The sequence below is a fragment of the Pseudorca crassidens genome, chromosome 5 (genome assembly GCF_039906515.1).
Source record: "Pseudorca crassidens isolate mPseCra1 chromosome 5, mPseCra1.hap1, whole genome shotgun sequence".
Taxonomy (NCBI): Eukaryota; Metazoa; Chordata; class Mammalia; order Artiodactyla; family Delphinidae; genus Pseudorca; species Pseudorca crassidens.
Window position 1 is genome coordinate 13,450,232 of NC_090300.1, and position 27,119 is coordinate 13,477,350.

General features: G+C 36.2%; 1 protein-coding gene across 6 annotated transcripts in view; it reads left to right on the forward strand.

The window, feature by feature from the left end:
- The window catches only part of TBC1D5 (TBC1 domain family member 5), a 541,587-nt gene that overhangs the window by 322,460 nt on the left and 192,008 nt on the right, over positions 1–27,119 (forward strand). For all 6 annotated transcript variants that reach the window (XM_067737391.1, XM_067737392.1, XM_067737390.1 and 3 more), the window contains 4 exons: positions 3,275–3,367; positions 4,919–4,965; positions 5,060–5,129; positions 11,216–11,388. In XM_067737391.1, coding sequence (XP_067593492.1) covers positions 3,275–3,367; positions 4,919–4,965; positions 5,060–5,129; positions 11,216–11,388 — 383 coding nt within the window. The remainder of the gene's footprint in view (positions 1–3,274; positions 3,368–4,918; positions 4,966–5,059; positions 5,130–11,215; positions 11,389–27,119) is intronic.

Genomic DNA, 27,119 nt, shown 5'->3' on the forward strand with positions numbered 1-27,119 from the left:
TTATTTATTGATGGGAAATATTGAAATATAATTCAGGATGATTCTTTTCCATTTCTCATCTTATTGTAGTTCAGCTTTTACCCTTGTGTTGATAAATGAAATATCTACCCCTCACTATATTGAGTGGAAGCTATTTCATTCATTCAGTCACTATGCAGTGAGCACCTTGTATGTGCCGAGCCTGTAGGAGGAGCTGGGTTTGTCTGTGTATGTATGTACATACATATACATATATGTATCACTTGTCCCAGTTTATAACCTACAGTACTTCTGTGCTCATTTTATTATTGTGTGTCTTGCTGTTTAGACTGCAGGCTCCATAATGGTCAGGAGTTTGCCCACTCCATTCACTTTTGTGTTACCAGCACGTCATAGGTAGTTAATAGATAATTTTTGGAATAAATGCAGGTGAATGATGCATGAGCAAAATCTGGAGAAAGGAGTGTCACAGAAACTAGAGGGAAGAGAATGTTCAGGGAAGGTGAGAGGATACATTTAGGCAAGAACGTTTTCGTATTAAACCAGCCTTAATTAGTTAGAAAGCATACTGCAGGGAAGAGTTCTATTCAGAAGATCTCTGCCGCCACCACCACCAACACCAACACCCAAAGCCTAGTAAGAAACCTAATAAAAACTATGCAGTTCCACATATTTTTGGATTGGAAGCTCTGGTGTTCTTAAAGAAGTCTGTTTTCTTCAAGTTAATTTTAATGCAATGGCAATAAAAATTGCAGTATTTTGTTTAGCATTTTATGTAACTAAATTACATTTTCATGTGGATGAAAAGATGTTAGAATAGGCAAGACAATTTTGAGAAAAAGAATAGAAAATATGGGGAAATGGAGCATTTTACAGCTCAAGACATTACAGTAGTAAAGTTCCTGTTAAGAGTATATAAACCAATGGAATACTAGTAAAAACTCAGAAAAAATGAGAGCTAAATATTCAGCTTATGATAAAGATGACATTTCAGAACTCTTGGGAGAAGACGGATTATTCAATAAATGGTGATTATTCAATAAGTTAGTTTAACACTTTGGGAAGGAAAAATACATATTATTCTTCAGGGCAAAATTAAATACCAGGTGGGTAAAGAATTAGCTGTAAAAAAGGAACCTGTATATTTAATCTAATCTCAATATGAGGAAGGTCTTTTTGCCATAAAAGCAAAATAAGAAATCATGAAAGATGATTATTTATTGATTTGACTGTTTTAAAGTATACAGCTTTACTATGACATAGTCAAAATTAAAAGGCAAGTTATAAACATGGGAAAGTGTTTGTAACAAAAATAACTAAGGGTTAATTTCCTGAATTGCTGAAGAACTATTACAGATCATCAGGAGAAGGGAGACTCTTCATTAGGAGAAAATGGGCAATTCATTAAATAAAAATGACCACTGAAATGTTTGTCTTCAACCTCACTAGCATTTAAATAAGTTAAAACAACTATTTGACTGTAGAATTTGACAGGATTTTTAAAAAACACTACAAATAAAGATGAGGGTATGTGAAATGGTGATTTTTATGCCCTAAAATGAGGGAATTATTTCTAAAGGGCAGGTTAATTGTATATATCAAATGTCTTATTAGCTCATTTACCCAGAAATTTTACTTCTTGGGACTTTATCCTAAGGAAATTATCAGAAATAAGCAAAAAAGATTACCGCAAAGATATCTATCACAGTTTTAATTTTTCTTCCTTTTCTCTTTTGGCCTTCCTTCCCTTCCTTCCTGCCTTCCCTCCTTCCTTTTTTTTTTGTTTTTGTTTTTGTTTTAGATATTCTGTAGTTCTGTGCAGTAAGTAACTATTAACTTTCATGATTAAAATTATGTCACTTGGTCTTTGGAATAATTTGAGATTATTTTAGAAGAATAAACCCCTCATAATGATTTTAAAGCACATTAGCAACACTTAATTCCATTCTTTATGGGTGTGTACCAAGTTCTTCTAAGGAATAGTCTTTTCAAGATTTGTTTAGTAGGAGACGGTCACCTAAAAAGATTGAAGTGATGTGTGGTAATTTGTCCCAAATCACAAGTAAATTGTCAATGGATCATAAATAATTTTGTAAAAAGTGTAATTAAGTCCTCCTCATTCAAGGCTAGTGATAACTTATAAATGAACTCTGACAGAGTTTCCTTTTGTATTACTTTATGATAATAACTAGCGTCCTACGAACAGCACAGAGCTGCCAGACCGTGCAGAGGTCCGTGTGGCTGTCCTTCCATCACAGGAGATTTTTCTCTAATCCCCTCGGCAAAAACTCTCTCTTCTCTCGGCTTCAGTATTTTATTGTTATTTCCTGTAGAAGCGGAGTTTTGTCTTCTTTTTTTGTAAAAGATCATCGTAGGTAAAAGGAAAATAGTGACACACTTTAAGAGGCAGAAAATAGTACAATCCATTTTTAACTTGCGAAAATATGTTTTTGATGACTAAGTAGGGAAAAAAATCTCAGCTAACAAGGCGGGTCACTGATGTGGAATATCTTATTTCCTCACAAGAATGGATAAATAATGGATTTTTATAATACTCCTTTGAAAGGCAACTTAGTAACCAATATACCTTTTTGTTTCTATGCCTATGTATGTAATCCACAGGTAAACACGATATAAGGAAAAAAAAAGTTGTATTGGTGAAATCACTAAATGAATTGAAAAGTAAACTTATCGTTGAAGTAGACAGGAAAGAAAATTATGGCCATCTTGGCTTAAACATGTTGAAAATCGTACTTTAAAAACTTCGTTTTCTCTCATACCTGCTAAAGGTTGTTTCTTTTATTATCCAGCATTTCCAGCTAGCTGACTTCAGCTCTTCCTAAATCTACAGACATCCTAATTTTGAGCCATTATATAATGAAAACATTGGATGTAATTTCCTTAGGTCTACAGTTCTTAGTTGCCCTTCTTACTGCAGATCTTTACACTGTAGCATATGATTATAATTTGCATAAGTGAAATTCATATTTATGAGTACACATCCTGAAGCAACTGACAGGTGCAAGGTTGTCTACCATGCCAATTTATTGTTTGTTGTGTCGTTTAAAAGAGAACTGCTCTCCATGTTTTAAAGAAGAATACCTGCTGTGGTAGAATTGGAGTCAAGTTCTAAAACTAAATAAAATCTCACTTTGTAGGTTTTTATGTTTATGCTCTTCTGTATAATACGAAAATGCCTGGGGCGGGGATCAGCTGCAGAGGCTTTTAGCTGAGCCCGTCTGTCCACCAGTGGAGTCCGGACATGCCCCCGTCCCTTTCTCTGGCTCTATTTCAGGGCATGCACGAGCTGTTGGCTCCAATGGTCTTCACCCTCCACTGTGACCACCAAGCCTTTCTTCATGCCAGTGAGTCTGCACAGCCAAGGCAAGTTTGTATATGAGCTCCATCTATTTTGTCAGCCCTGCTGTAATCCTTTTTTAACCTCAACACCTTTTCTATTGAAGGTATTTTGTAAATTGTGAACATTTGGTTGTGTTTCATGTGGCTGATGATTAATTCCGCTTAATAACTGTAATCCCATTTCAGCTATGGGGCAAACTTGGAATTCTAAATATCTTTGCAAGTCTTAGAGCTGTACCAAAGGAAGACATGTAACTGATGGATCAAGAAGAGGAAATTTTTGTTGTAATGGCAAAGTGCTGATGATTGTTAATATTCATACGTTCTATCCTCCAGTGGCCCATTCTTTCACAGTAAGCTGTAAGAGAACCTTATGTGTGAGATATTTTGTCCTCACCAGACTCAGTTCAGTTCATAAATAGAACAGTCCCCCAAAGAACCCCAGTATAAAGAAACAAAATGACTTCTCATGTTTTTGAGATACAATTACTGAAGTTATTTGCTGAGATAATAAATTAGTGTATCTTGTATTTAACTTAGGCCGATTGTTAGAATTTATTTTCTAACTTAAGATACCCTAACTAGATGGGCCAGAGAGGCAGCCGGGAAGCATCTTGGGACTGGAGAGCTGAGGGATTATAAAACTTCCTCAGGAATATTCCACAGGCTAGCCTCTCTCTGTGCCGAAAACAATGGATTAACATATAATATTTCATGTGTTTATCTATATGATCTTTATTCATCAAATGTAGCCATCCATTTTGCTGAACATATATTAGGGCATTTGTCAAATCAACTTTTGTTTACTATATTGTAGATTAGTATCTTCTAGTTCCTTTGAGTTTTTCTAATTATACTAAATTTATTGGATCTGACTATAGTAACCATATCTTAGTTGCTGTTGCCTCAGTTATTCTGAAGTATGATAAGGTTGCAGTTAGTATTGGGATCCTGTTTTCATGCCAGTTTTATCTTTTTAAAAACACATATGCAGAATATACTCCATAGGAAAGTATACACAATTGCAAATTGCTTTTTTAAAAAATAGCTTTTAAATGAGTTCTACATGCTTCTTTAACTGTTTCAATCCTTTATAAAGTAAAAGCAGCACGAAAATAGATTTGGAAGAGGTGCTGTCACTGATTAATTGATGTTAAAACATAATAAAAATAGAAGCCATTGAAAGAAAATAAATTACTGTTTTAATATGGGATATTTGACCAGTAACTATATATTTTTTTGTTTCGTTTTGGACAAGTGATAGACTGTGGAATAATCAGTTGATTCTAGATCAGGCACATTCAAGGAATGTATTGTCACATTCAGTTTTGTTATTTGGAATAATTAGATAGTTGCCTCATTGTGGTACAGACAGGCAGCTGATTTGTTTTTGATCTTTATAGAAAGAAATGATTTCGTTTGTTAATGGAGTTGCTCTTTTTATTGAAAAAAGGCTAACTCTTTTTCATTTACACACTATATGAAAGTTGGCTTATGAGTATAGAATAAGGCAACCTCTGCATCTCCTTCAATTAAAAAATTACACATTCTGATTGATTGTATCGCTTTTTTAAGTGAGGAAATGAAAACTCTCTTGAACCCTGAGTATCTGGAACATGATGCCTAGTAAGTACAAAAACTTTCTGTTTTTATTTTTTTACGCCATTTTTACTTTAATGAAGATTTAACATAGGCGTTATATTATTTTTCTAATTTTTAGTGCAATGTTCTCACAACTTATGGAAACTGCTGAACCTTGGTTTTCTACTTTTGAGCATGATGGTCAAAAGGTAAATCTTACAGTACAGATCTTTTCAATATATTTGAGGGAACAAATGATTTTAGTAACAACATATAATCAGAATAAAAGCCATTATTATCACTATAAAAAAATGAAAATATGAAGATACCTGTGGAGTAAGTTTGAACTGGGGGTCTAAATCATGTCTCTAATTGTTGACAGATTTACAAAGGTAATATAAAAATTTTCATATAAATAAATAGAAACTTTCTTTTATATGTGCATATATTTTGCATGCAATATAATTTCATAAAAACTATTATAAACTTTGAATGAAAAGAGTATTTATCTACTTGATCTGTGCTGTCCTGGTGAGTTGATAGGCACGGAAGTATGTAGATAAACTCTGTGTCGAATAGGTTGTTTTGCTTTTACTAATGCATCACTAAATTGAATTTATATCTTTAGCATCAATACCATTTATCCTTACTCTCTCTTACCCTTATTCTTTTTATTTTCCTAATAATTTTTATTGGAATATAGTTGATTTACAATGTTGTGTTAGTTTCAGGTGTAGAGCAAAGTGAATCAGTTATACGTATACATATATCCACTCTTTTTTAGATTCTTTTCCCATATAGGCCATTACAGTGTATTGAGTAGAGTTCCCTGTGCTATACAGTAGGTCCTTATTAGTTATCTATTTCATGTATAGTAATGTGATTTTGTCGATCCCAATCTCCCAATTTATCCCTACCCCCCAACACCTCCTGTAACCATGTTTGTTTTCTACATCTGTAACTCTATTTCTGTTTTGTAGATAAATTCATTTGTACCCTTTTTTAAGATTCTGCGTATAAGTGATATCATATGATATTTTTCTTTCTTTCTCTTACTTCACTCATATGACAATGTCTAGGTCCAGTTTCATTCTTTTTATGGCTGAGTAATATTCCATTGTGTATATGTACACATCTTTATCCACTCCTCTGTTGATGGACATTTAGGTTGCTTCCATGTCCTGGCTTTTGTAAATAGTGTTGCTGTGAACATTAGGGTGCATGTGTCTTTTTGAATTAGAGTTTTCTCTGGATATATGCACAGGATTGGGATTGCTGGATCCCATGGTAATTCTATTTTTAGTTTTTTAAGGAACCTTCATACCATTCTCCGTAGTGGCAATACCAATTTACATTCCCACCAACAGGGTAGGAGGGTTCCCTCTTACCCTTATTCTTTAACTGTAATTTTTATTGTGAAATAATTAACATACCGTAACATTCACCTTTTTAAAGTGTACAATTTATTGGGTTTTAGTATATTCACAAGGTTGTGCAAATGTCCCCACTATTTAATTTCAAAGCATTTTCAACACCCTAAAAGGAAATCCTTTTAGTCCCATTAGCAGTCACTCCCCATTTCCCCCTCCTTAGAGCCTTGGGCATCACTAATCTACTTTCTGTTCCTTTGGACTTGCCTGTTCTGGACATTTCATATAAATGGAATCATACAATATGTGACCTTTTGTGACTGACTTTTTTCACTTAGCATAATGTTTTCACTGTTCATTCATGTTGTGGCATGTGTCAGTACTTCATCCCTTTTCAGGGCTAAATAATGTTTCATTGCATAGATATATGCCACGTTTTGTTTTTCCATACCTCAGTTGGTGACATTTGGGTTCTTTTCACTTTTTGACTATTAAGAATGATGTTGCGGGCTTCCCTGGTGGCGCAGTGGTTGAGAGTCTGCCTGCCGATGCAGGGGACACGGGTTCGTGTCCCGGTCCGGGAAGATCCCACATGCTGCGGAGCGCTTAGGCCCGTGAGCCATGGCCGCTGAGCCTGCGCGTCCAGAGCCTGTGCTCCGCAACGGGAGAGTCCACAACAGTGAGAGACCTGCGTACCGCAAAACAAAACAAAAGAAAACAAAAACAAACAAACAAACAAGAATAATGTTGCTAGGAACATTTGTATACAAACTTTTATGTGAACATATGTTTTCAGTTCTCTTGGCATATCTCTAGGAGTGGTATTGCCGAATTAACTGTCATTTTAAACAACCATATATGCTAACTTAGAGATCATTTATTGGAAAAATTGCAAATTATTCTGGCAAGGGCTGTTGTTAAGAGTTTTTGGTATATTATTTTCTATATGACTAATTCATTTTATGTTAGTATAATTGAATGAGTTCTAGTTAGAAACCACGTATTACTCAGTCCCTTCACTCCGTCTCTTAGCAAATGAGATGGATAACTAATGCTTTTTATGCCTTTGGTCGAGGTCAGGGCGAACTACTGCCTGCAGGCCCATTTGGCCTGCCATCTGTTTTTGTAAGGCTTGTGAGTTAAAAATGGCTTTTACATTATTAAATGGTTGAAAAAAATATCAAAAGAGGAATAGTATTTGGTGACGTGAAGATTATATAGAATGCAAATTTCCATGTCCATAAAAAAAGTTTGGTGGGGATACAGCCATGCCTACTTGTTTACTTACTGTCTTCGGCTGCTTTCTCGTTACAAAGGCAGAGCTGGGTGGTTGCAGCACAGACTGTATGACCTGGAAGGTCTCAAATGTTTACCATCTGGCTCTTTCCAGGGAAAGTTTGTCTACCCCGAGCTTAGGTGATAAAGTCTTACTCCGGCTGTATATCACCATGCTCCATTCCGTAAGGGTTGTTACAAGGGAAGTTTGCTGTAAGCATGTGTGATGAACAGTAGCTCTATATTCTCAGCAGGTGATCTGATGGAGTCATAGACTTATGTGAACATCAGATTTTGAGCAGAGTTTTTGAAGACATTTAATTAACAGGCCTCATGATCATTTTACGCAGTGGTCATTTTGTATTTTATAACTGATTCACAGCATCTGAGAAACTGAATGGTAAAAATGAGAGGGCTGCCAGTTTTTACTTTTACTTATTCATATTGCTTTCACTGAATCATGTCATGAGAATGGTAAGACAACACAAAGACATTTATTTTATCAAAGAACACATAGATGTGACCTCTGAGAATTTATATTAATTATTTGTGTGTATCAGTGCATAATATATTCCTAAAAAGCGTATCTAGTGAATCCCTTTTTCATCCTCCCTTTTTGTTCTTTTTCATGATTCGATCATCTTTTTAAAAAGAAGTTCGAGAAATTAATGTATCACCCATCGTGCAGGTCTTCTAGTTTGCCAGAAAATTCAGTCATATCACTGTGCATGCTGGCTAGTTTAGCGACGTACATTTTATAGTAAGACTTTCTTGATGGAGGAAGCAGTGTGTTGGTTTACATAATGGTGTGAAATCATTATCTTGCTGCATTGCTCAGTCTGTGGCCTGGCAATGATCTGTAGAACACACTTTGCGTACCACTAATAAGTGGTTAGAAAAGTTTTCTAGTTTTATCGGTAGTTGTGGCTGTCTCATTTGATCATATATGTCATATGCAAGTAGCATTCTTTATCATAAGAAATCCTGAAGATAAGGAAGTGTTTTACATTTACTCTATCTTCACTGTTTTTGATTTTTTACTGTTAGATAAGCTGTGTGCTGTTTAGCATTAAGTGATCAGAAACATTACTTTCAAGTTTTTTAAGTTTAAGAGATTTTACTATAAAGTATTCTGAGCTCAGGGGAAATCCTTTTAAGTTAAAGCATCCTATTATTTGAAGAAAGTACTAGATGTTACACAATCAGAAAAAGGTGTTTTGGATGTACTATTTTTATAATAAATGAGCACAATATAGAGGTTTCCCTTTCTCCTGTCTATACAAATTAACAACAATGAATTGAGCCCTAAAGATTAATATGGTCTTATGTCCTTTGGACCTAAATACTCCAGGGCAGACACTGTAGGAAGTCCAAAGGACTGCTTTTCTTTTTTAAGACTTGAAATGATCCTGGACAGACAGATGGAGCCCCTTCTCCCTGGACTGACACAGGACCCTCCCCTCCTCTCTTCTGTGCTTTCTACGAGCCTGATTAGTCACAGCTCTCACGCAGAATTCAGAGCTTTTTTTCTGTGTAGTTCTTCCCTCCAAATGATGAGGGCAAGAGCTTACCTTTTTTATCTTTATGCCCCTAATTGCAGTCCAGTGACAAAAAGATGTTATTCCTTTCAGAGATCTCACAGTTTAGGAGGAAGACAAGTAGAAATACATACTGTGGGAGCGGAGAAGAGGATAATGAACTAGACCTGGCACTTGAGCCAAATCTTAAAATACACATGGGGGCTCCTCAGTGGGGAGGGGATATTTCAGGTAAAAGAATGGCATCCCCAGTATCTCTGGAAGCACAGTGAGAACAGAACTAGATGATGGAAAGCCTTGCCGACCTGGCTAAAGAATTCAAGTTGTTTCGTTTTGTTTTTCCCAGAGTGAAAATAATGGGGAGCTATTAAAAATGTCTAAGGAGGGACTTCCCTGGTGGTCCAGTGGTTAATACTCTGCACTCCCACTGCAGGGGGCACGGGTTCAGTCCCTGGTCGGTTGGGGAACTAAGCGTGCTGTGTGGCATGGCCCAAAAAAAAAAAAAAAAAAGTGTCTAAGGAGGGCAATCTGGCATAATCTAATACCTGCTTTAGATAGATCACCAGGCATTTTGGAAGATGGATTTAAAGCAGACTAAATTGGGGGGGGGGCAGCAAGACGAGGAGCAAAGGAATGATTAGGGCCCCAAGTCAGGGTGTTGGCGCCGAAGAAGAGACATATACAAGAGTCCCCTGAGTGGTTCTGAGGAGCTACAATTGGCAAACCAGGTGTTCGTATTGGAGGATGGGTTGAGGTAGGCATGGGAGAGGATGAACATGTTTTTGAGCGGAAGGTGATGAGCTCAGTTGCAGACCTGCTGAATTCGAGACCCTTCGGCAATCCAACATTCTTCGCTGACATTTGAGCGTGTGGGAAGCACTCCAGAGTTCTAGGTTACGAATACAGATTAGGAAGTCTTTGGAGAATGGGTTTTGGTTGAAGCACTGTGAATGACTGAGCTCACTCAGGGAACTGCATGTAAGTAGAGATTAAACTGAGACCAGAACTGTATGAAAAAGCAGCATGTGTGAAACAGAAACAAGAATTTGAACTAGAGTAGACTGAGGATGAGTGACAGGCAGATAATCATGAGAGAAGATGCTATAAATCCCAGTATTGGAGAGAGGTAGAAACTGGGAACTGTACGTCAGAAGAAAGGTCAACCATGATATATTAGGGTATATCATCAGACTTGAGGGGGCAATTGACGTTTACATGAAAGCATTACAAGGAGTTACAGATCTTTCTTAATATTGGGTGGCAGGAATGGAAGTTGTACTGCCCACATAGATTTTTTTTTTTAAGTCAGCTACATTTTTGGTCTGAAGAATTTAAAAATCTTTCTACCGAGCTATTTAAATTGATCAAAGGAAAGTTAGAGGATGTCTTCTTTTCTAGTACTGGTTTGCTTTATTTCTTGACTTTTTTATAGTTTTGAGAGCTCAAAGTAAGACAGTTTGTTTGTTTTTTTTTTTTTTTTTTTTTTTTTTTTTTTTTTTCGGTACACGGGCCTCTCACCGCTGTGGCCTCTCCCGCTGCGGAGCACAGGCTCCGGACGCGCAGGCTCAGCGGCCATGGCTCACGGGCCCAGCCACTCCGCGGCACGTGGGATCCTCCCGGACCGGGGCAGGAACCCGTGTCCCCTGCATCGGCAGGCAGACTCTCAACCACTGCGCCACCAGGGAAGGCCAGGACAGTTTTCAATTACTTTTTTTCATGTTTAACTTTTATGCCACAAGAAATATATTTTCCTCAGAGTGTGCCATTTAGGAACTATGGCTGCTGCTGAGACAAACTGGCCATGGACAGATAGACTAGTGGCCACCACTACCTCTAGCCAAAATTATCTTATAAGACTTAATGTCACCAGATAAAGTGGTCGAGGGAATACAAGTAGAAAATTTTTAGAAGATATTTCAAGGCCTTTATGGGCACAGTCATCTATGTGACGATCAGTTTATGATCCCACATTTTAAGCTTTTTTCCTGAGTTGGTTAAAGTAGTTGTTGGTTCTTCTCTAAACTTCCATTGATAAATACGTTCAAGAATGATGTCCATGTATTTGTTAACTTCGCATTGAAATAAGACATGTTCCATTTTTCCTGTGTTTAGGGGAAAGAAACCCTGATGACTCCTATCCCCTTTGCTAGACCACAGGATTTGGGGCCAACAGTTGCTATTGTTACTAAAGTCAACCAGATCCAGGATCATCTACTAAAGAAGCATGATATTGAGCTTTACATGCACCTGAACAGACTAGAAATTGCACCACAGATATATGGGTTGTAAGTATTCACGTTTAAATTTCAGCAACACCTAATTATGATTTATGGTGGTTTCTATATGTTTCAGATTCATAGAAGTAAGAGTAAGAGCTATGCCGGCTACATTACATTTCATATCTCCTTTTGTGTTCTGTGTGCCAGACTCTGTGCTCATTGCTTTCATATGTCTTATTTCATCTGACGTTACCCCTTTGTTACAGAGGAAGAAACTGAGGTTTACAATAAACTTACACATATTGAACAGTGAAGTCATAATTCAAATCCAGGCAGAATTGGCTCTATAATCTGCAGAGCCAGTGTAAAATAAAAATGAATGGCCCTTTAAAAAAAAATTAGTGGGAATTTCAAGATGGCAACAGCAGATCATTAAACCAAGCATTCTGAGAAGTGTGGGGTCCACACTGATTGTACACAGTGAAGCCAGCCCGGAACCCAAACTATCCTGTAAGATATTCATGTTCTTTCCATTTTATAGTGTGCTTATCTGCTCTACCCTCAGAAGTGCATTTCTAAAAGTAAGATAAATGTCCCTCACAGTGAAAATAATATATTAATCATCTTCAGCCAGATGACTTCTGTAACATGCTATAGCAGAATATGGGGCCAGTTACCCTTAGGTGTGTGTGTGTGTGTGTGTTTGTGTGTGTTGTGTGTTTGTATGCATTCAGTGGCTTATAACATGAGTAGGCAAATTAGAAAGATAGCAACTTTAATAAATATGAATTAGTGTGTAGTGCTACAGACAACAAAAGGATCCTTTAAATAGAAACAATATGACATTTATGTCTGGTGCTGGGCAGTTCCCTGGTAGATGTTTCCTGCAAATCCCATCTGTCAACTAGATAGAGCGTGGAAAATTGAGAAGGTGTTACTGAGATATACATAGTAGATGCTCAATGAATATGAATTCATATTTCTGCTCTCCTGTTTTCATGATGCCTGTTTTCATTTCTGTGACGTAAGCTTGATTTCATCATTGAGAGCAGCTCTGTCATTCCCAATGGAAGTGAGAAAGTTCTGGGGAACGTGGGTCCTCGGCAGCATTGTGCGTTATTAATGAACTGGCATTCCTTAGACTTCAAAGTCTAGCTAATATATTTGTGATTATAGAGTAAAGATTTATTTTAAAATACCTCGTGGCAAGGTCAGGAGGCAGATTCTATATTCCTCTCTACTCTGCACTCAAAGAATTGGTTTACTCAAATACAGAAATCCATTTAATAGCCTCAAGAAGTTTTGTGAGTCTAGAAATTGGTCTTAAATATTGAAGAAAGAAACTAATGTCGGACACGTTGATCATTTCTTTGAAGTGCTCTATCGTTTGTTACCTCTTTGGCCAAGCTGGTGCTTCACATTATGGTGGTCGAGGCATGGACTTGGGTACAATGATTTATAACTAGTGTGTTCTGGTTTCCTTATCAGACATTAGTTCACATCAGCTTTCTCTTCATAATAATGATTCATAGAGCTTCTTTGATATCCAGCCAGCACCTTCCCAATAAAATTCTATGATCCATGACATAATTACTCTTAATCCTTTCAAGTTTATTTTCAGCTGTACTAACAAAATTAGGGCTTGTGGTAACCATAGTTGACTCAGTTATCCCTTTATTTTTGTATAGAATCTCATCTGCATTATCTAAAAATATGTAATTGTTTTAATCTTTGAAGAAGTCATTCATTCTCTTAATTGGGCTGTACTACATTTTATAGTGTAAGAGTGTTACTTTCTCATATCACTTATTGAAGTTGATTTTATTATTTCTATTTGTGGGACAGTGTGGTTGAATTTTCCTATGTGTTTATGCTACCCTAAACTGTACTGCTCACCTGTATATTTCCTATTGATGACTGTTAGAATCTTTGGGCCCAAAGGGTAATATCAGTATAATATAAAATAGCAGTTAGAAGCACAGGCTTTGAAATGAAACAGACCTGTTTAACCACCTAGAGCCTTGGTTTCTTCATCTGTGTAATGGAGATGAAAAATAGTGGTACCTGCTTCATGGAATGCTTATGAAAATTAAATCATAATATATAAAAGTCAGTGTTCAGTTTGGAATAAACATTCAATATATGTTTAGCACTGCTTTTGTTGTCATTATCTGTCATTATAATTACTGAATTAGGATATCATGGCTCTATCAATATGATGTACCGTGTGATTCACGCACCCTTCCAGCTCTGGCTTTGGCTTTCTATGTTTGCTTCACTGAGGCATACAAGTTTCTACTTAAGTGGAAACATAATAGTTATCCTTTGCACCCGTGGTCCTCAAGAGATAGTGTAGAAGTGGAGAGTGAACTTCTAGAAACAGATCATAGCAATTTGGCACAATAATTTTATGTCCTTGAAGGTAATAAATTTTGTGGGTCTTTATCTCATGGAAATGAATTGAAATTGTTTCTTTTATATCATGCAAGTAATATTAATCTAAATAATTGCTGATGCTACTGTCTGTTGCTGTTGGGAGAAAGTTGTTTACATGGTGGAGAAAGGGTTATTTAGCAAAATGAAATTATATCCCATATTGAGTCCAGGTTTCTAATTTTAGTCACTCTTAGCAGTTGCATGAAACATTAAAATTTATTTAAATCTGCCCTCTGATATGGGTGTGGTTATCTTTAAGAAAATGATTTTATAATTACCCTGTTTTTAGAAGTAGTTTTTCTTGTGTTTTTTATAGGAGAATATATGTGGGAGTCTCCTGATGTAGCAGATATGCCATATATAAATGCATCTGTTGCATTTTGCTAATAAATGTATTTAACAGAATTAGAATTAATAATTAGTGTAAAAATATTAATTGTACAAACATTGGCTAAAGTCATTCCAAATTGGCTTATCTTAATTTTAAATAAATTGCTGATATTTATCTTGAAATGTGGGAGTAAGACCCCTTGAAATCTTGAATGTTATATGATAATTTTCTTATTAATGGGATTATTTTATGTATTTTAGTGCATTGTCGCCTGGATAATTGTAGCTGGTTTTTCTGTTAGGAAATGTTAAATCAACTTACTATTTAGGTTAAACAAAGTTAATTTGCAATTAAATATTTAATACTTTCTAAGTGATATTATAAAATAATATTTCCTAAAAGTAATTTATACTGTTGTTCATTAACTTTATGAAAGATTACTCCTGTTGCACCTAAAATGAAATTTCTCTTACGTTAATTCAAATAATTAACATCTTGAGTTGTCTTTTGCTTGCCAATTATTGATAAGTATTAGACTTTTTAAAAATTAAGTTCTGTAGGGGCCTGTCAGTGCATGCCTACTAATTTCCAAAGTAAAACATTGACTGTATCATTTCCAACTTTCCAAGGTGATTTCTAAGAGTTGCTGTTTGGTATCTTCATTTTTAATATGAGATTAAGAATGTCCTGTGATTTCATCACTTGGGAATTATTTTTGTGCAGAAGCCTCTAAAATATTACTGTTACAGTTCCATCCCTGAGTATGTCTTGTTTTGAGTCCAAAAGACCCTTAATCACAGCAGATTCAAATACAAAGATTCAATACTGTTTTCTTAATACTTAATACTATAAATACTCTTTTATAAAAAGACCAAAAATTGAAGTTTAAAAATAACGGTTTTTGCTAGGCCAGAGTAACTGTTTTATTATCACTCTTAAATATATTGAATCTGTATATTTTTGACTACATATTATACTTTGATATGAATAGAATACATAATAAGCATCTATGGGATATGCAATTAATGTCACTTTTGAGGAAAGACCCTCATAACACACTTGGGCTTTGGCATTCTTAAATTACGAGCTCTTTACAGCACACATGGGATAGATTCCATATCTCCCAAATGTTTTTTATACATCTTTCATTTCCCTTATTTCCTATTTTCTGGATTAGCAGTTGTTTTGCTGTGGTGGTTTCTAGTAATTTAATTGAGGAGGTTGTTGGTTATTGATAAATAATCTGCTAAATTATGGTATAGTTTCAGAATATTTATATCACATTTTATTTGTTATAACACATATCAGTGTGATTATGTATGACTACCAAGTTTTTTAAACTGATACTGGAAGTATAAACATAGGGTAAAACTATAACTCTTACTCATCAAAGTCAATATAATTACCCACCTTAAAAATTCTCTCTCTCAACAGGTTAAGAAATGGCTTCCTATTCAAAACACAGTTAATGATTGAAATATTCTTTTCTTTTCAATGAGCTTTATGTTATGTATTAAACATAAAATACAGAATGAGGGATTAGAAGGTGAAGAGCCAATGATACCTTGTCATACAGCACTGGGCATTCCCCCCAAATTACTCCTTTTGAAAAAGCTGGCTTTTTTCCCCTTCTACAATATGTGAAGAATTATGATTAAGAATTGTGGGGAAGTATAATAAATTATTTGAAATATTGGTTAATAATTGTTAATATTTATTATTTCCTGTGGACTAGGCATTGTCCCTAAAGGCTTTACGTTGATTATCTTATCTATCCTCACAACACATTGGGATAGATGCTGTGATCATCTGCATTTTGAAGATGAGGAAATCAAGGCTTATAAAGGCTTATTTAGATCAACTAGCTACCAAGAAGCTGAGCCAGGCTTTGAACTCCTGAGCCTACATTCATACTCTAATTTGACTAGAAATATGAGTGTGGTAGAAAACTAAGGTACCCAAAGGTACTATGTATCAGATGGGACCATGAGTCAAATGCAGGGTGAGCAGGTAAGCAGCAAAGACCAGCCAGGTATGAGGCCCGAAATTAGAGGAGTCTTGTTAGTGGGGATCAGAAACCAGCCTGGTAAGGAGGAAATGGAAAATCAAAGGCACTGGAGGGCCTGAGAGCCATAGCCATGCCAAGAATCAGGACAGAAAGAGCACAGCATCTTCTGCACAAAGGTAGCAGCATCAGAGATGTAGGTAAAATAATAAGCCACTGCCTGAGGCTTAACTCTTCTTGTCCAGGTCCAATACTGGCCTTATTTAGGTCAGGCCACTGGATAGAAAAATAAGAAAGCAGGTGGAGAAGGGGTGTTCTGCTACTTTAATCTTTAACTTGACCTACAAAAAGAGTTAATTGATGAAATAGAAGAAATGGAATCTGTACTGACAAAGTAATCATGAATTTTAAGATAGGCCAAGAAGAAAATGCTTTGCCTTAGTCACACATGCAGAAATTTAGGGAAAGTACCATCCACACATCTTTCTAGGTAAAAATATACTCTTCCCACTGAAAGGTGAATAAAAATGAATAATTCAAAAGGGGAAAGCAGTTTCTTAAAGGATTGCTCAAAAGCAATGTAACCAGTAAGATATGGTGTTTACAACTGAATGCAGTTGTCAAAAATAATCATCTCAAGAGCAGTCAAAATAATTTATAACATTATTTGGATCTTAGATCTACTTAATTCTAGTGAATAATTCAAAGTGGGAAAGAAGTATAAAAGTTTGCATAATTTATCACACGTGAAGGAATATATACTATTTCACTGATATTTATAATCACTAAAGAAGTTTTTTGTTTTATAAAACTTCTATAAAATAGTATCCATGCAGTGGGATTGTGAGGATTAAATGAAAAAATATCATTTAGAGCACAGTAGTTGGCATGTTGTAAACACTCAAAAATGTTCATAGGTATTAACTTTCATGTGCTAAGTCCAATTGCCTGGCTCATAAGACTCACTAAGTAGTCATAATAACAACAACAACGACAAGGGCTTACAAAGGAAGCATAAAACAATAAAACAAGATGACAAATGATACTGTCAAACAGTAGGTATAGTACTATACCTAAGTGCTTTAAGCTCTCCTAATAAAAGACTATTCTTGATTGACTTTATGGACAAAATCCAACTACATGCTACTTAAAAGAGACAGCTAAAATACATCGATCTGGTTTGGTAAAGGAATACAGAAATGGCAATAGTAATACCGAAAAATACACTTTGAAACGAAAACATTGAAAAAGAGTATTCTTTATTAATAACACATTCAATTATAATAGCCTTGAATTTTAGTGTGTAAGATCTATGACAGCAAGGAGTTTGTCTGCCTTGTTCATTAATATATCCGAGATGCCTCCCTAACAGAACCCACTACATGGTTAAGTATTCAGTAAATATTTTTGAATCGATGCATGAATGGGATGGAGGTAAAAACAAAGGAAGTAAAGGTCACAAACCAATTATATAAGGAACTGATTATTCAAAATATCATTGGTGGAAAATCTGCTATTTTGAGGAACATCAACTAATGATTATTTAAAAAATTAAAACTCTAAATAATTACTGGAAAACATACATGAAAATATAACTATAACCAGTCTTCCAATGACCATGGAGTTTTCTAAGAAAAGTAGCAATGAAAGACATTTTAGAGAGTAAGTTTGTAATATGACTACTCCAAAATTTCATTCCAATAAAATTCAGTGCAAAGACAAACTTTTTTTGCAATGTACACAAAATATATAAAGAATATAAAGCAAATTTGTATTCTTTATATAAAATAAGCCCTTAAAATTAGTAAGAAACCACTTTACCTATAAAGTAGAAAAATAAAGTGAACCAACAGTGCATAGGAAAAAACAATCAATGGCCAACAAATATAGTAAAAAGGTTTCAACTATTCAAATATTTAAAGAATTATAAATTAAATAGCAAAATATAATTTTCATTCAGGTTGATTAGGATTGGAGAAAATTTTACTCAATGCTGATATAATTAATTTGGGAGTTGATTGGGAAAGTGAGTAAAATACCTGCCAAACTTGGGCTCCTTGACTCATGATTCTACTTTTAAGCTTTAAGGGAATCAGAGAGCAGAGGTCTGTATAAAGGTATTTATCACAGTATTATTTATGATATGAAATGGGAACTAATTTCTAATAATAAAGGAAATAATAGGGTAAATAAGTCCATTTGATGAAATTATGCCATAATTTAAATGATGTATTTGTGGAATCTGTAATCCCAAGAGGTGAGGCGTATGATATAGTCTAAGTGAAAAATCAGGAAGAGAAACCACATAATCTATTTTCCTAGTTTTAAAAAGTATATATGTTTTAAATGAAAATTAGCCTGGAAGTAGTGTTAATACTGGTTATCTCTGAAAGGGAATAAAGAATTGTGTTTATTTTCTTTATACTTTTTGCTGTTTTCTCAATTATCTCAATTTAATCACAGATTGATTTTATAAGAATTTTTAAAATATGAGGGCAAACATAAGGTACTTAATTACTATTAGTGGGCACATGCGTCAGTATCCAGAAAACTGAAATACTTTGAAGACATATTTGAACCATTATCAGTAATCTTTGAAGAATTAAGAAAAGTGGAGGTCATGGCAAGAATACTTAAAGTAAAAGAAAGTCTCTATTTTAACATCTGCAGTGGAATAAAATGTATTTACCTCCATCTCTGACAATACTTTATCACTTTTAAAAAATAGATAATCTGTAATTCTTTGAAAGGGAAATTGTTTTATATAGATCTAGCATGTAGTTCACCAGAACAGTTTGGACAAGATAGAACTGCATTTTCTTTTCTGTCAAATTACCAGATTAGAGAAAAACTTTTGACTGAAGATTTTTATTTCACCATTTTCTTGTAATATTCTTTTGCTCAAAATGGAGGATTTGAAGACGGAGTGATACTACATTTGGGCTGAAATGTAGCTTTACTTAACAACCATGTTCGAAGAGTATCCATGAGTGTGCTGTGACCTAGGTGGAATGGGGTCCTGGTGGCCTGCCACAGGGCTTTGTTATTGGCCCTGCACAGAATCCCAGCATTCTGGGATTAAGGATCTTTTGGAAGGTCGCTCTTGTAGCTACTCATGAAATGCTTCAATCTCAATCGTACTATTCATATTAAATTAATTGAATATCTCAACTTGACCAGTCCGTTGTTGGGGAGTTTGGTACCATCACAGATAGTTGCTTATTTCATGGCTGATTTGACTTACCTGTCCACTCTACCTCCCAGTATAACATAACAGATATCTTAATTCCTGATAAATGTAAGGCACTTGTTCACAGGGTGCTCACAACATTACAAAGTGAAAAAATAAGTGAGGTTTGAAGTAATATAGAGTTAGATTAAATCATGGCTTTAAGGGCTGGCAAGATGGTGGAGAAGAACGTGAGCTTACTCCTTCTTACAGAAACACCAAAATCAAAACTAACTACTGAACAAACATCAACAACAACAACAAAAATGCTTGAACCTACCAAAAAAGATACCCTACATCCAAAGACAAAGAGGAAGCCACAGCAAGATGGTAGGAGGGGCACAATTGTGATAAAATCAAATCCCATACCTGCCGGGTGGGCGACCCACAAACTGGAAAACAGTTATACCACAGCAATTCTCCCACAGGAGTGAAAGTCCTGAGCCCCACGTCCGGCTTCCCAGCCTGGGGGTCTGGCAATGGGAGGAGGAGCTCCCAGAGAATCTGGCTCTGAAGGCCATCAGGGTTTGATTGCAGGAGTTCCACAGGACTGGAGGAAACAGAAACTCCACTCTTGGAGGGCGCACACAAGGTCACGTGTCCACCAGGACCCAGGGGAAAAAGCAGTGACCTCATAAGAGACTGGGACAGACCTACCTGCTAGTATTGGAGGGTCTCCTGTGGAGGCGGGGGACAGCTGTGGCTCACTGTGGGGACAAAGACACTGGAAGCAGCAGCTCTGGCATGTACTCATTGGCGTGAACCCTCCTGGAGGCTGCCATTTCCTCCCCAAGACCTAGCCCCACCCAACAGCCTATAGGCCCCAGTGCTGGGACGCCTCAGGCCAGACAACCAACAGGTTGGGAACACAGCTCCACCCATCAGCCGACAGGCTGTTTAAAGTCTTCCTCAGCACACAGCTGGTCAATAAACACACCCCCTGACATGGCCCTGCCCACCAGAGGGACAAGATCCAGTTCCACCCCCCAGTGGACAGGAACCAGACCCTCACACAAGGAAGCTTGCACAAGCCTCTTAGATAGCCTTATCCACCAGAAGGCAGACAGCAGAAGCAAGAAGAACTATAATCCTACAGCTTGCAGAATGGAAACCACAATCACAGAAAGTTAGACAAAAGGAGATGGCAGAGGAATATGTCCCAGATGAAGGAACAAGATAAAACCCCAGGAGAACAACTGAGTGAAGTGGAGATAGGCAATCTACCCAAAAAAGAATCGAGAGTAATGATAGTGAAGATGATCCAAGATCTCAGAAAAAGAATGGGGGCACAGATCGAGAAGATGCAAGACCAGTTTAAAAAAGACCTAAAATAGGGCTTCCCTGGTGGCGCAGTGGTTGAGAATCTGCCTGCTAATGCAGGGGACACGGGTTCGAGCCCTGGTCTGGGAGGATCCCACATGCCAGGGAGCGACTAGGCCCGTGAGCCACAACTACTGAGCCTGTGCATCTGGAGCCTGTGCTCCTCAGCAAGAGAGGCTGCGACAGTGAGAGGTCCGCGCACCGCGATGAAGAGTGGCCCCCGCTTGCCACAACTAGATATAGCCCTCGCACAGAAACGAAGACCCAACACAGCAAAAATAAATTAATTAATAAATTCCTACCCCCAACATCTTCTTAAAAAAATAAAAAAGACCTAGAAGAACTTAGGAACAAGCACACAGAGATGAACAATACAATAACTGAAATGAAAAATACACTAGAAGGAAACAACAGAGTAACTGAGGCAGAAGAACGGGTAAGTGAGCTGGAAGACAGAATGGTGGAAATCACTGCCATGGAACAGAATAAAGAAAAAAGACTGAAAAGAAATGAAGGCAGTCTGAGAGACCTCTAGGACAACATTAAACACACCAACATTTGCATTATAGGGGTCCCAGGAGAAGAGATAGGGGAAGGACACAAGAAAATATTTGAAGAGGTAATAGCTGAAAACTTTCCTAAGGTGGGAAAGGAGACAGTCACCCAAGTCTAGGAAGCACAGAGAGTCCCAGTCATGATAAAGCTAAGGAGAAACACTCCAAGACACATAGTAATCAAACTGGAAAAAATTAAAGACAGAGGAAAAAAAATTAAAAACAACAAGGGAAAAGCAATAACATAGAAGGGAACTCTCATAAGGCTATCAGCTGATCTCTCAGCAGAAACTCTGCAGGCCAGAAGGGAGGGGCATGATATATTTAGAGTGATGAAAGGGAATAACCTACAACCAAGAATACTCTACCCAGCAAGGCTCTCATTCAGATTCAACCGAGAAATCAAAAGCTTTATAGACAAGTAAAAGCTAAGAGAATTCAGCACCACCAGACCAGCTTTACAGCAAATGCTAAAGGAACTTATCTAAACGGAAGAGAAAAGTGGCTTATCTAAGCCACTACTAGAAACAAAATTATGAAAGGAAAAGCTCACTGGTAGAGGCAAACATAAAGGTAGGAAATCATCTGCACACATATATGACATCAAAACCAGCAATTGTGATAAGAGGAGAGTGCAAATGCAAGATATTGGAAATTGATTGGAAATTAAAAGACCAGCAACTTCAAACAATCTTGTTTTTATATAAACAAAAGAAAGCAGGAGATATATTTGATAATAATATCCAATAAAGTAGACTTCAGAACACAGAGAATTACCAGCGACAAAAGGGATATTCCATGATGGTAAAAGGGTCAGTTCACCAAAAGGACTTAGCAGTCCTAAATGTGTGTCCATTAAACAACAGAGCTACAAAATATGTGAACCAAAAACTGATAGAACTGAAAGGAGAAAGACAAATACATGTTTATAGTTTGAGACTATTGATAATTGACAGTACAACTAGACAAGCAATATAGAGCTCAACAACTAAATATATCCTGGCCCATGAAACAAGCCTCAACAAATTTAATAGAATTGAAATCATACAGAGTATTTTCCCTGTTCACGATAGAATCAGATTAGAAATAACAGTTAAGGGGAAAACTTTCCAAACTCTTGGAAACTAAATAACACACTTCCAAATAATCCCTGGATTGGAGAGGAAGTCTCGAGAGAAATTTTTAAAGATATATTTAACTGAATGAAATGAAAGTACAACATATCAACATTTGTGGGACAGAGCTAAAGCAGTGCTAAAGGGTAAATTTATTCCACTAAATGCTTATGTTAGAAAAAAAGAAAATTCAAGTTAGTAATCTAAGCTTCCACTTAAGAACCTAGAAAAAGAAGACAAAATAAACTCAAAGTAGGTAAAAGGAAGGAATAAAGGTAAGAATTGAAACCAATATTATTAAAAACAGTACAAAGATAATAGAATAAGAAGAAACAGAATAGCAAGAAAACGGAAACAAAAAGCTGTTTCTTTGAAAAGATTAATAAAATTAACAGGCATGAAAAAATGAGAGCAGGAGAGAAGTGGGTATGCTTATAAAAGAGCATAGGAAGGATCCTTGTGGTAATGGAATATTTCGGTATTATGACCTTGTGAACGGTTGTGTATCCTGGTGGTGATATTGTACTATAGTTTTGTAGGATGTTACCCTTGGGTAACCAATTCACAGACTCTCACTGTACTGTTTCTTCCAACTGCATGTGAATATACAGTTATCTCAGAATAAATTTAATTAAAATAATGTCAGTTCAGATGGCTCACATCTTTTGCCCTTTTTACAAATTGGGTTTATTTATTTGCTTAGTATTGAGTTTTGAGAGTTTTCTATATAGTCTAGATACAAGTCTGTTGCCATTTGTTATTCACAAATAGTATCTTCCTGTCAGTGGCTTGTCTTTTCATGTCTTGTAAGTATCTTTCAAACATTTTTCACTTTGGTGAAATCCAATTTATCTACTGTTTCCTTATCAAATGTGTTTTTGGTGTCATATCTGAGAACTCTTTGTTTAACCTAAGTTTTCTTCTGATTGTTTTATGTATTATATTTAGGCCTGTGATCCATTTTGAGTTAATTTTTGTATAAAATGAGTATAGGTAAAGGTTAATTAGTTAATTATTTTGGGCAGAGGATATCCAGTTATTCTGGTGTCATTGTTGAAAGACTATCCTTTTTCCATTCAGTTACCTTTGCATCTTTGTCAAAAATCATTTGGTTTGATTTGTACGGGTTTATTTCTGATCTATACTTTTTGTTTCTGAGAGAGAAGTGTTAATCCAGCTATAACTGTAAATTTCTCTATTTCTGAATTCCAGACTACTTAGGTAGACACCTAACATTGAGAATTAGCCACCCAGTATTCTTAACCCCATACAAATGGCACAATTTTCTTTTAATTTATGGCAGGCAACTCAGTTTTGTTTATTTCTTGGTACTGTTCGACACACAGAGAACATAATTCCAGGCATGTGTATGGTATGTACAGACTTGATAATAAAACTTTTAAATACTTACGAACTTTGAGGAACCAGTGATTTCCATCATAACCTTGGAATGCTGTAGCTAAAAGGACTGTAACTATTTGGAAATAAAGTGTTTAGCACAGACCAGGACTCTGTGTGTGTGTGTGTGTGTGTGTGTGTGTGTGTGTGTGTGTGTGTGTGTGTGTGTGCTCCTTTCTAAAATTCTTCCCATGGTCTGAAAGTTTTTCCAATTAAATGACTTCTTCCACTAGTGTTTTGGAGCCTAATAAATATATTGGACTAGTGAAAACAACTAAAAAGCAAATGATGGCATCTTCATTTAACGTATTTAAGTTTTAAATGCTTCCAAAATATCGAGCTTCTAATAAGAAGTATTTACCGTGAACATTAAAATGCTTCCAATACATAGAAGAAGCTTCTATCATAAACTTTTTAGCTCTGCAACTAAGACCTCATTTATTAAATTTTATTTATCAAAGCAATTCATGTATTAAAGATGAACATGTTAATATATTTTCCTTATCTTTGAGTTATACATCATGAACAGTATAACACTTTGCCAACCCCAGTGTTAAACTGACCCACCAGACCTGGGTCAACTTCAGGTTATATCAGCATTCTCTAGAGGAACCCGATAGGACTGTGACTGCACAATTGTTGCGATGTCTTTAACTGAACATCAGTGCAATGTACAGGAAAAACAAATATCACCCCAAAACTCAACACACATAAAATACCACCTAGTAACAGTCATAAAAAAGAAAGGTTCTTCAGAAAGATATTGGCAGAGTTGTTTTAAGTCTTAGTGGAACAGTGGGATGTCTTCTTTAAGCTGTCTGGTTTAACAACACAGTGATACAACTGTAAATCCAGTATTGCCTTTGAATCTGTTAGCCAGTAGAACACATTTAGATTGGAAGGGACGTAATTTTTGTCCTCAAATCAGAGCTGTAGGTTCTAAAGCAAGAAGGAGAAATTTTTAGGACTTACAGGGAAATAATAGTTAAGTGTGGGTAAAAACCTTGGCGTTATTAATTAGCCACTCATATTCAGTTTCTCTCCCTCATTTCTCATCCTTGGCGTCTTTATTTCATGGGTCTCTGATTGTTTTTCTATTCTCCGACTCTTTCCATAACCAAGTAAGCCAGAGGCGAATTGAATATCTACAGCTAATTGCGCTAATAAGCTCTTTCCTAGTGCTATATGGTAATTCATGTATGATATCATACTCCATTATTAAGTATACCTTGTAATTAACCTCATTTGTATCACTTACATCAGTGATTACAGTGTGTGTCTTTGATAGGTCTCTGACCAGACTTAAGTTTCTACCCTTATTTTTTAACCTCTAGGGACTTGGCCTAATACATGTAAAACCTTTTATGGGAACCACTAGGACTTCAAACAGATGCCTGTAAATGTCAAGTTTTCTAGAGAAGTGTCTCTTGACTAGCTTTTTAGACATTTGAGATCACCTAGTGCACATTTTGTGTGAAAATTCTAGGTTATCTTTCTGACTTTTGTGAAATTATTTTAAGGACAGCGTTTCACCATTACATAAAGTTTTATATGACCCACGATATCAAGTTAGAATCCTGCCTTCCTACCGTTAGTTCTTCCCTGACCTAAATGTTAGAAAAATGAGAGCTTGCTTAATGAAGAGAACCTCTTCCAAGCTCATAATTTCATAAGATGCTGTTTGACAAAGGCTGCCGATTCAATTAAGAAAATTCATCATTTATTACAGTCAGTTTAAAAGGGTAAAAAATAAGAGCTCTTCTACTGCAAACTCTAAGAAAAACTTTTTCCTTCACTAATAGTGATACAGGTTAAACCTTGATAGAGCATATTGCTTTTAACTTCTTATTTTTGCTTTTGGCTGCTTTTGATTCTTCATCCTATGTTTCTTTACCCCTCAAATTTCTTATTCTTATTTTTGTAGTTTTAAATACTAGATTTGTACCAGAGTTTAAGTGCAGGAAAAGAAATATTGTTTGCAATTCAGTTTGGCTTCTGTATACACACTTTGTTTCTAAAATCTTCTTTCATTAAAATTCACCTTCTCTAATAAAAATAATGCTTTTGTTTTCATTTTACTTCAGTTATTGTTAGACATTTTTGTATGATTTAATATAATGATTTTTTTATACCAACGTACCACCTCTTTTTGTTTTGTTTTGTTTTGTTTTTGTGGTACGCGGGCCTCTCACCGTTGTGGCCTCTCCCGTTGCGGAGCACAGGCTTCGGACGTGCAGGCCCAGCAGCCATGGCTCATGGGCCCAGCCGCTCCGCGGCATGTGGGATCCTCCCAGACCGGGGCACGAACCCGTGTCCCCTGCGTCGGCAGGCGGACTCTTAACCACTGCGCCACCAGGGAAGCCCCGTACCACCTCTTAAAGGTCCTTATTATGATTTGAACTATGAATGGTATGTGGGATTAAAAAAAAAACTCCAGACTTTGAAAAAAAATTTTAGTCTTATTAAAATTAAATGTTATGCTATATGGAATTTGTGGGGGGAAATACGATACACCTTTTAAAAGATCTTAATTTAGAATTGATAATCATTGGAATAGACATAAGCCCTGATTTAAGAGGCGTCAGAAACAATGTCGACTAGGACTTGGAGAAAAGACTGAATTATGGTCTGAGTGATCCCATCTGTGCTGAGCAGTTTCGGTTTTTACTAAAGAGAGCATCTGACCTAACTAAGTCACTGGGTCTTAAACAATTAAAAATGGTTAAAGTGTGAACAGTGACCCTTGTGGACACTCTCCGAAAGAGCTAACGTCCCCAAGTGTGAAGATGATCCGTGTCTACACCAAGGGTGGGAGGAGGGGAAGGATTATTACTACAAGTGTATTTTAGTGGGTAGCATTTTATCATGTTGATGCCTAGTATATACTGTAGGCTTAGTTTATTCGTATTACTGATTTATAATTAAAAGGGTTTTATCTTATTTGAAGTAAATGTTAAGAGAAAAATAATATTTATATGTTGTTTATACCCTCTTACAAGTTCCGGAAGCTGATATCAGGTACCTGGTTGCACTGAATGCTTGCGAAAGTTGAGTCAAAGTCAGATTAAGAGTACTTACTTCCTTTTATAGGGTTGCCACGTGGCTTTTCTGTTTGCAGTGTCTGGCACATAGGAAACACTTTCTAAGTGTTCATTAAATTTAAAAATAATGATAAATCATAGCAAGGATCATAAAATTCTAGTTAAGACTGCATACCTCTAAATAATAATAAAAATGATGAATAATATTACTCCTTCAAATTGAAAATTAATGGTAAACGGTTCTTTCCAGAGCCATGAGTCCCCATATACCAAATTGCTGTGGTTTAGCCCATCAGTAAGTAGCTGTCTTTTCTGTAGCTTGATGGGCTCCAGGGGGGAGGAGGGCCTCTGCCTCTTGGTGTTCACGA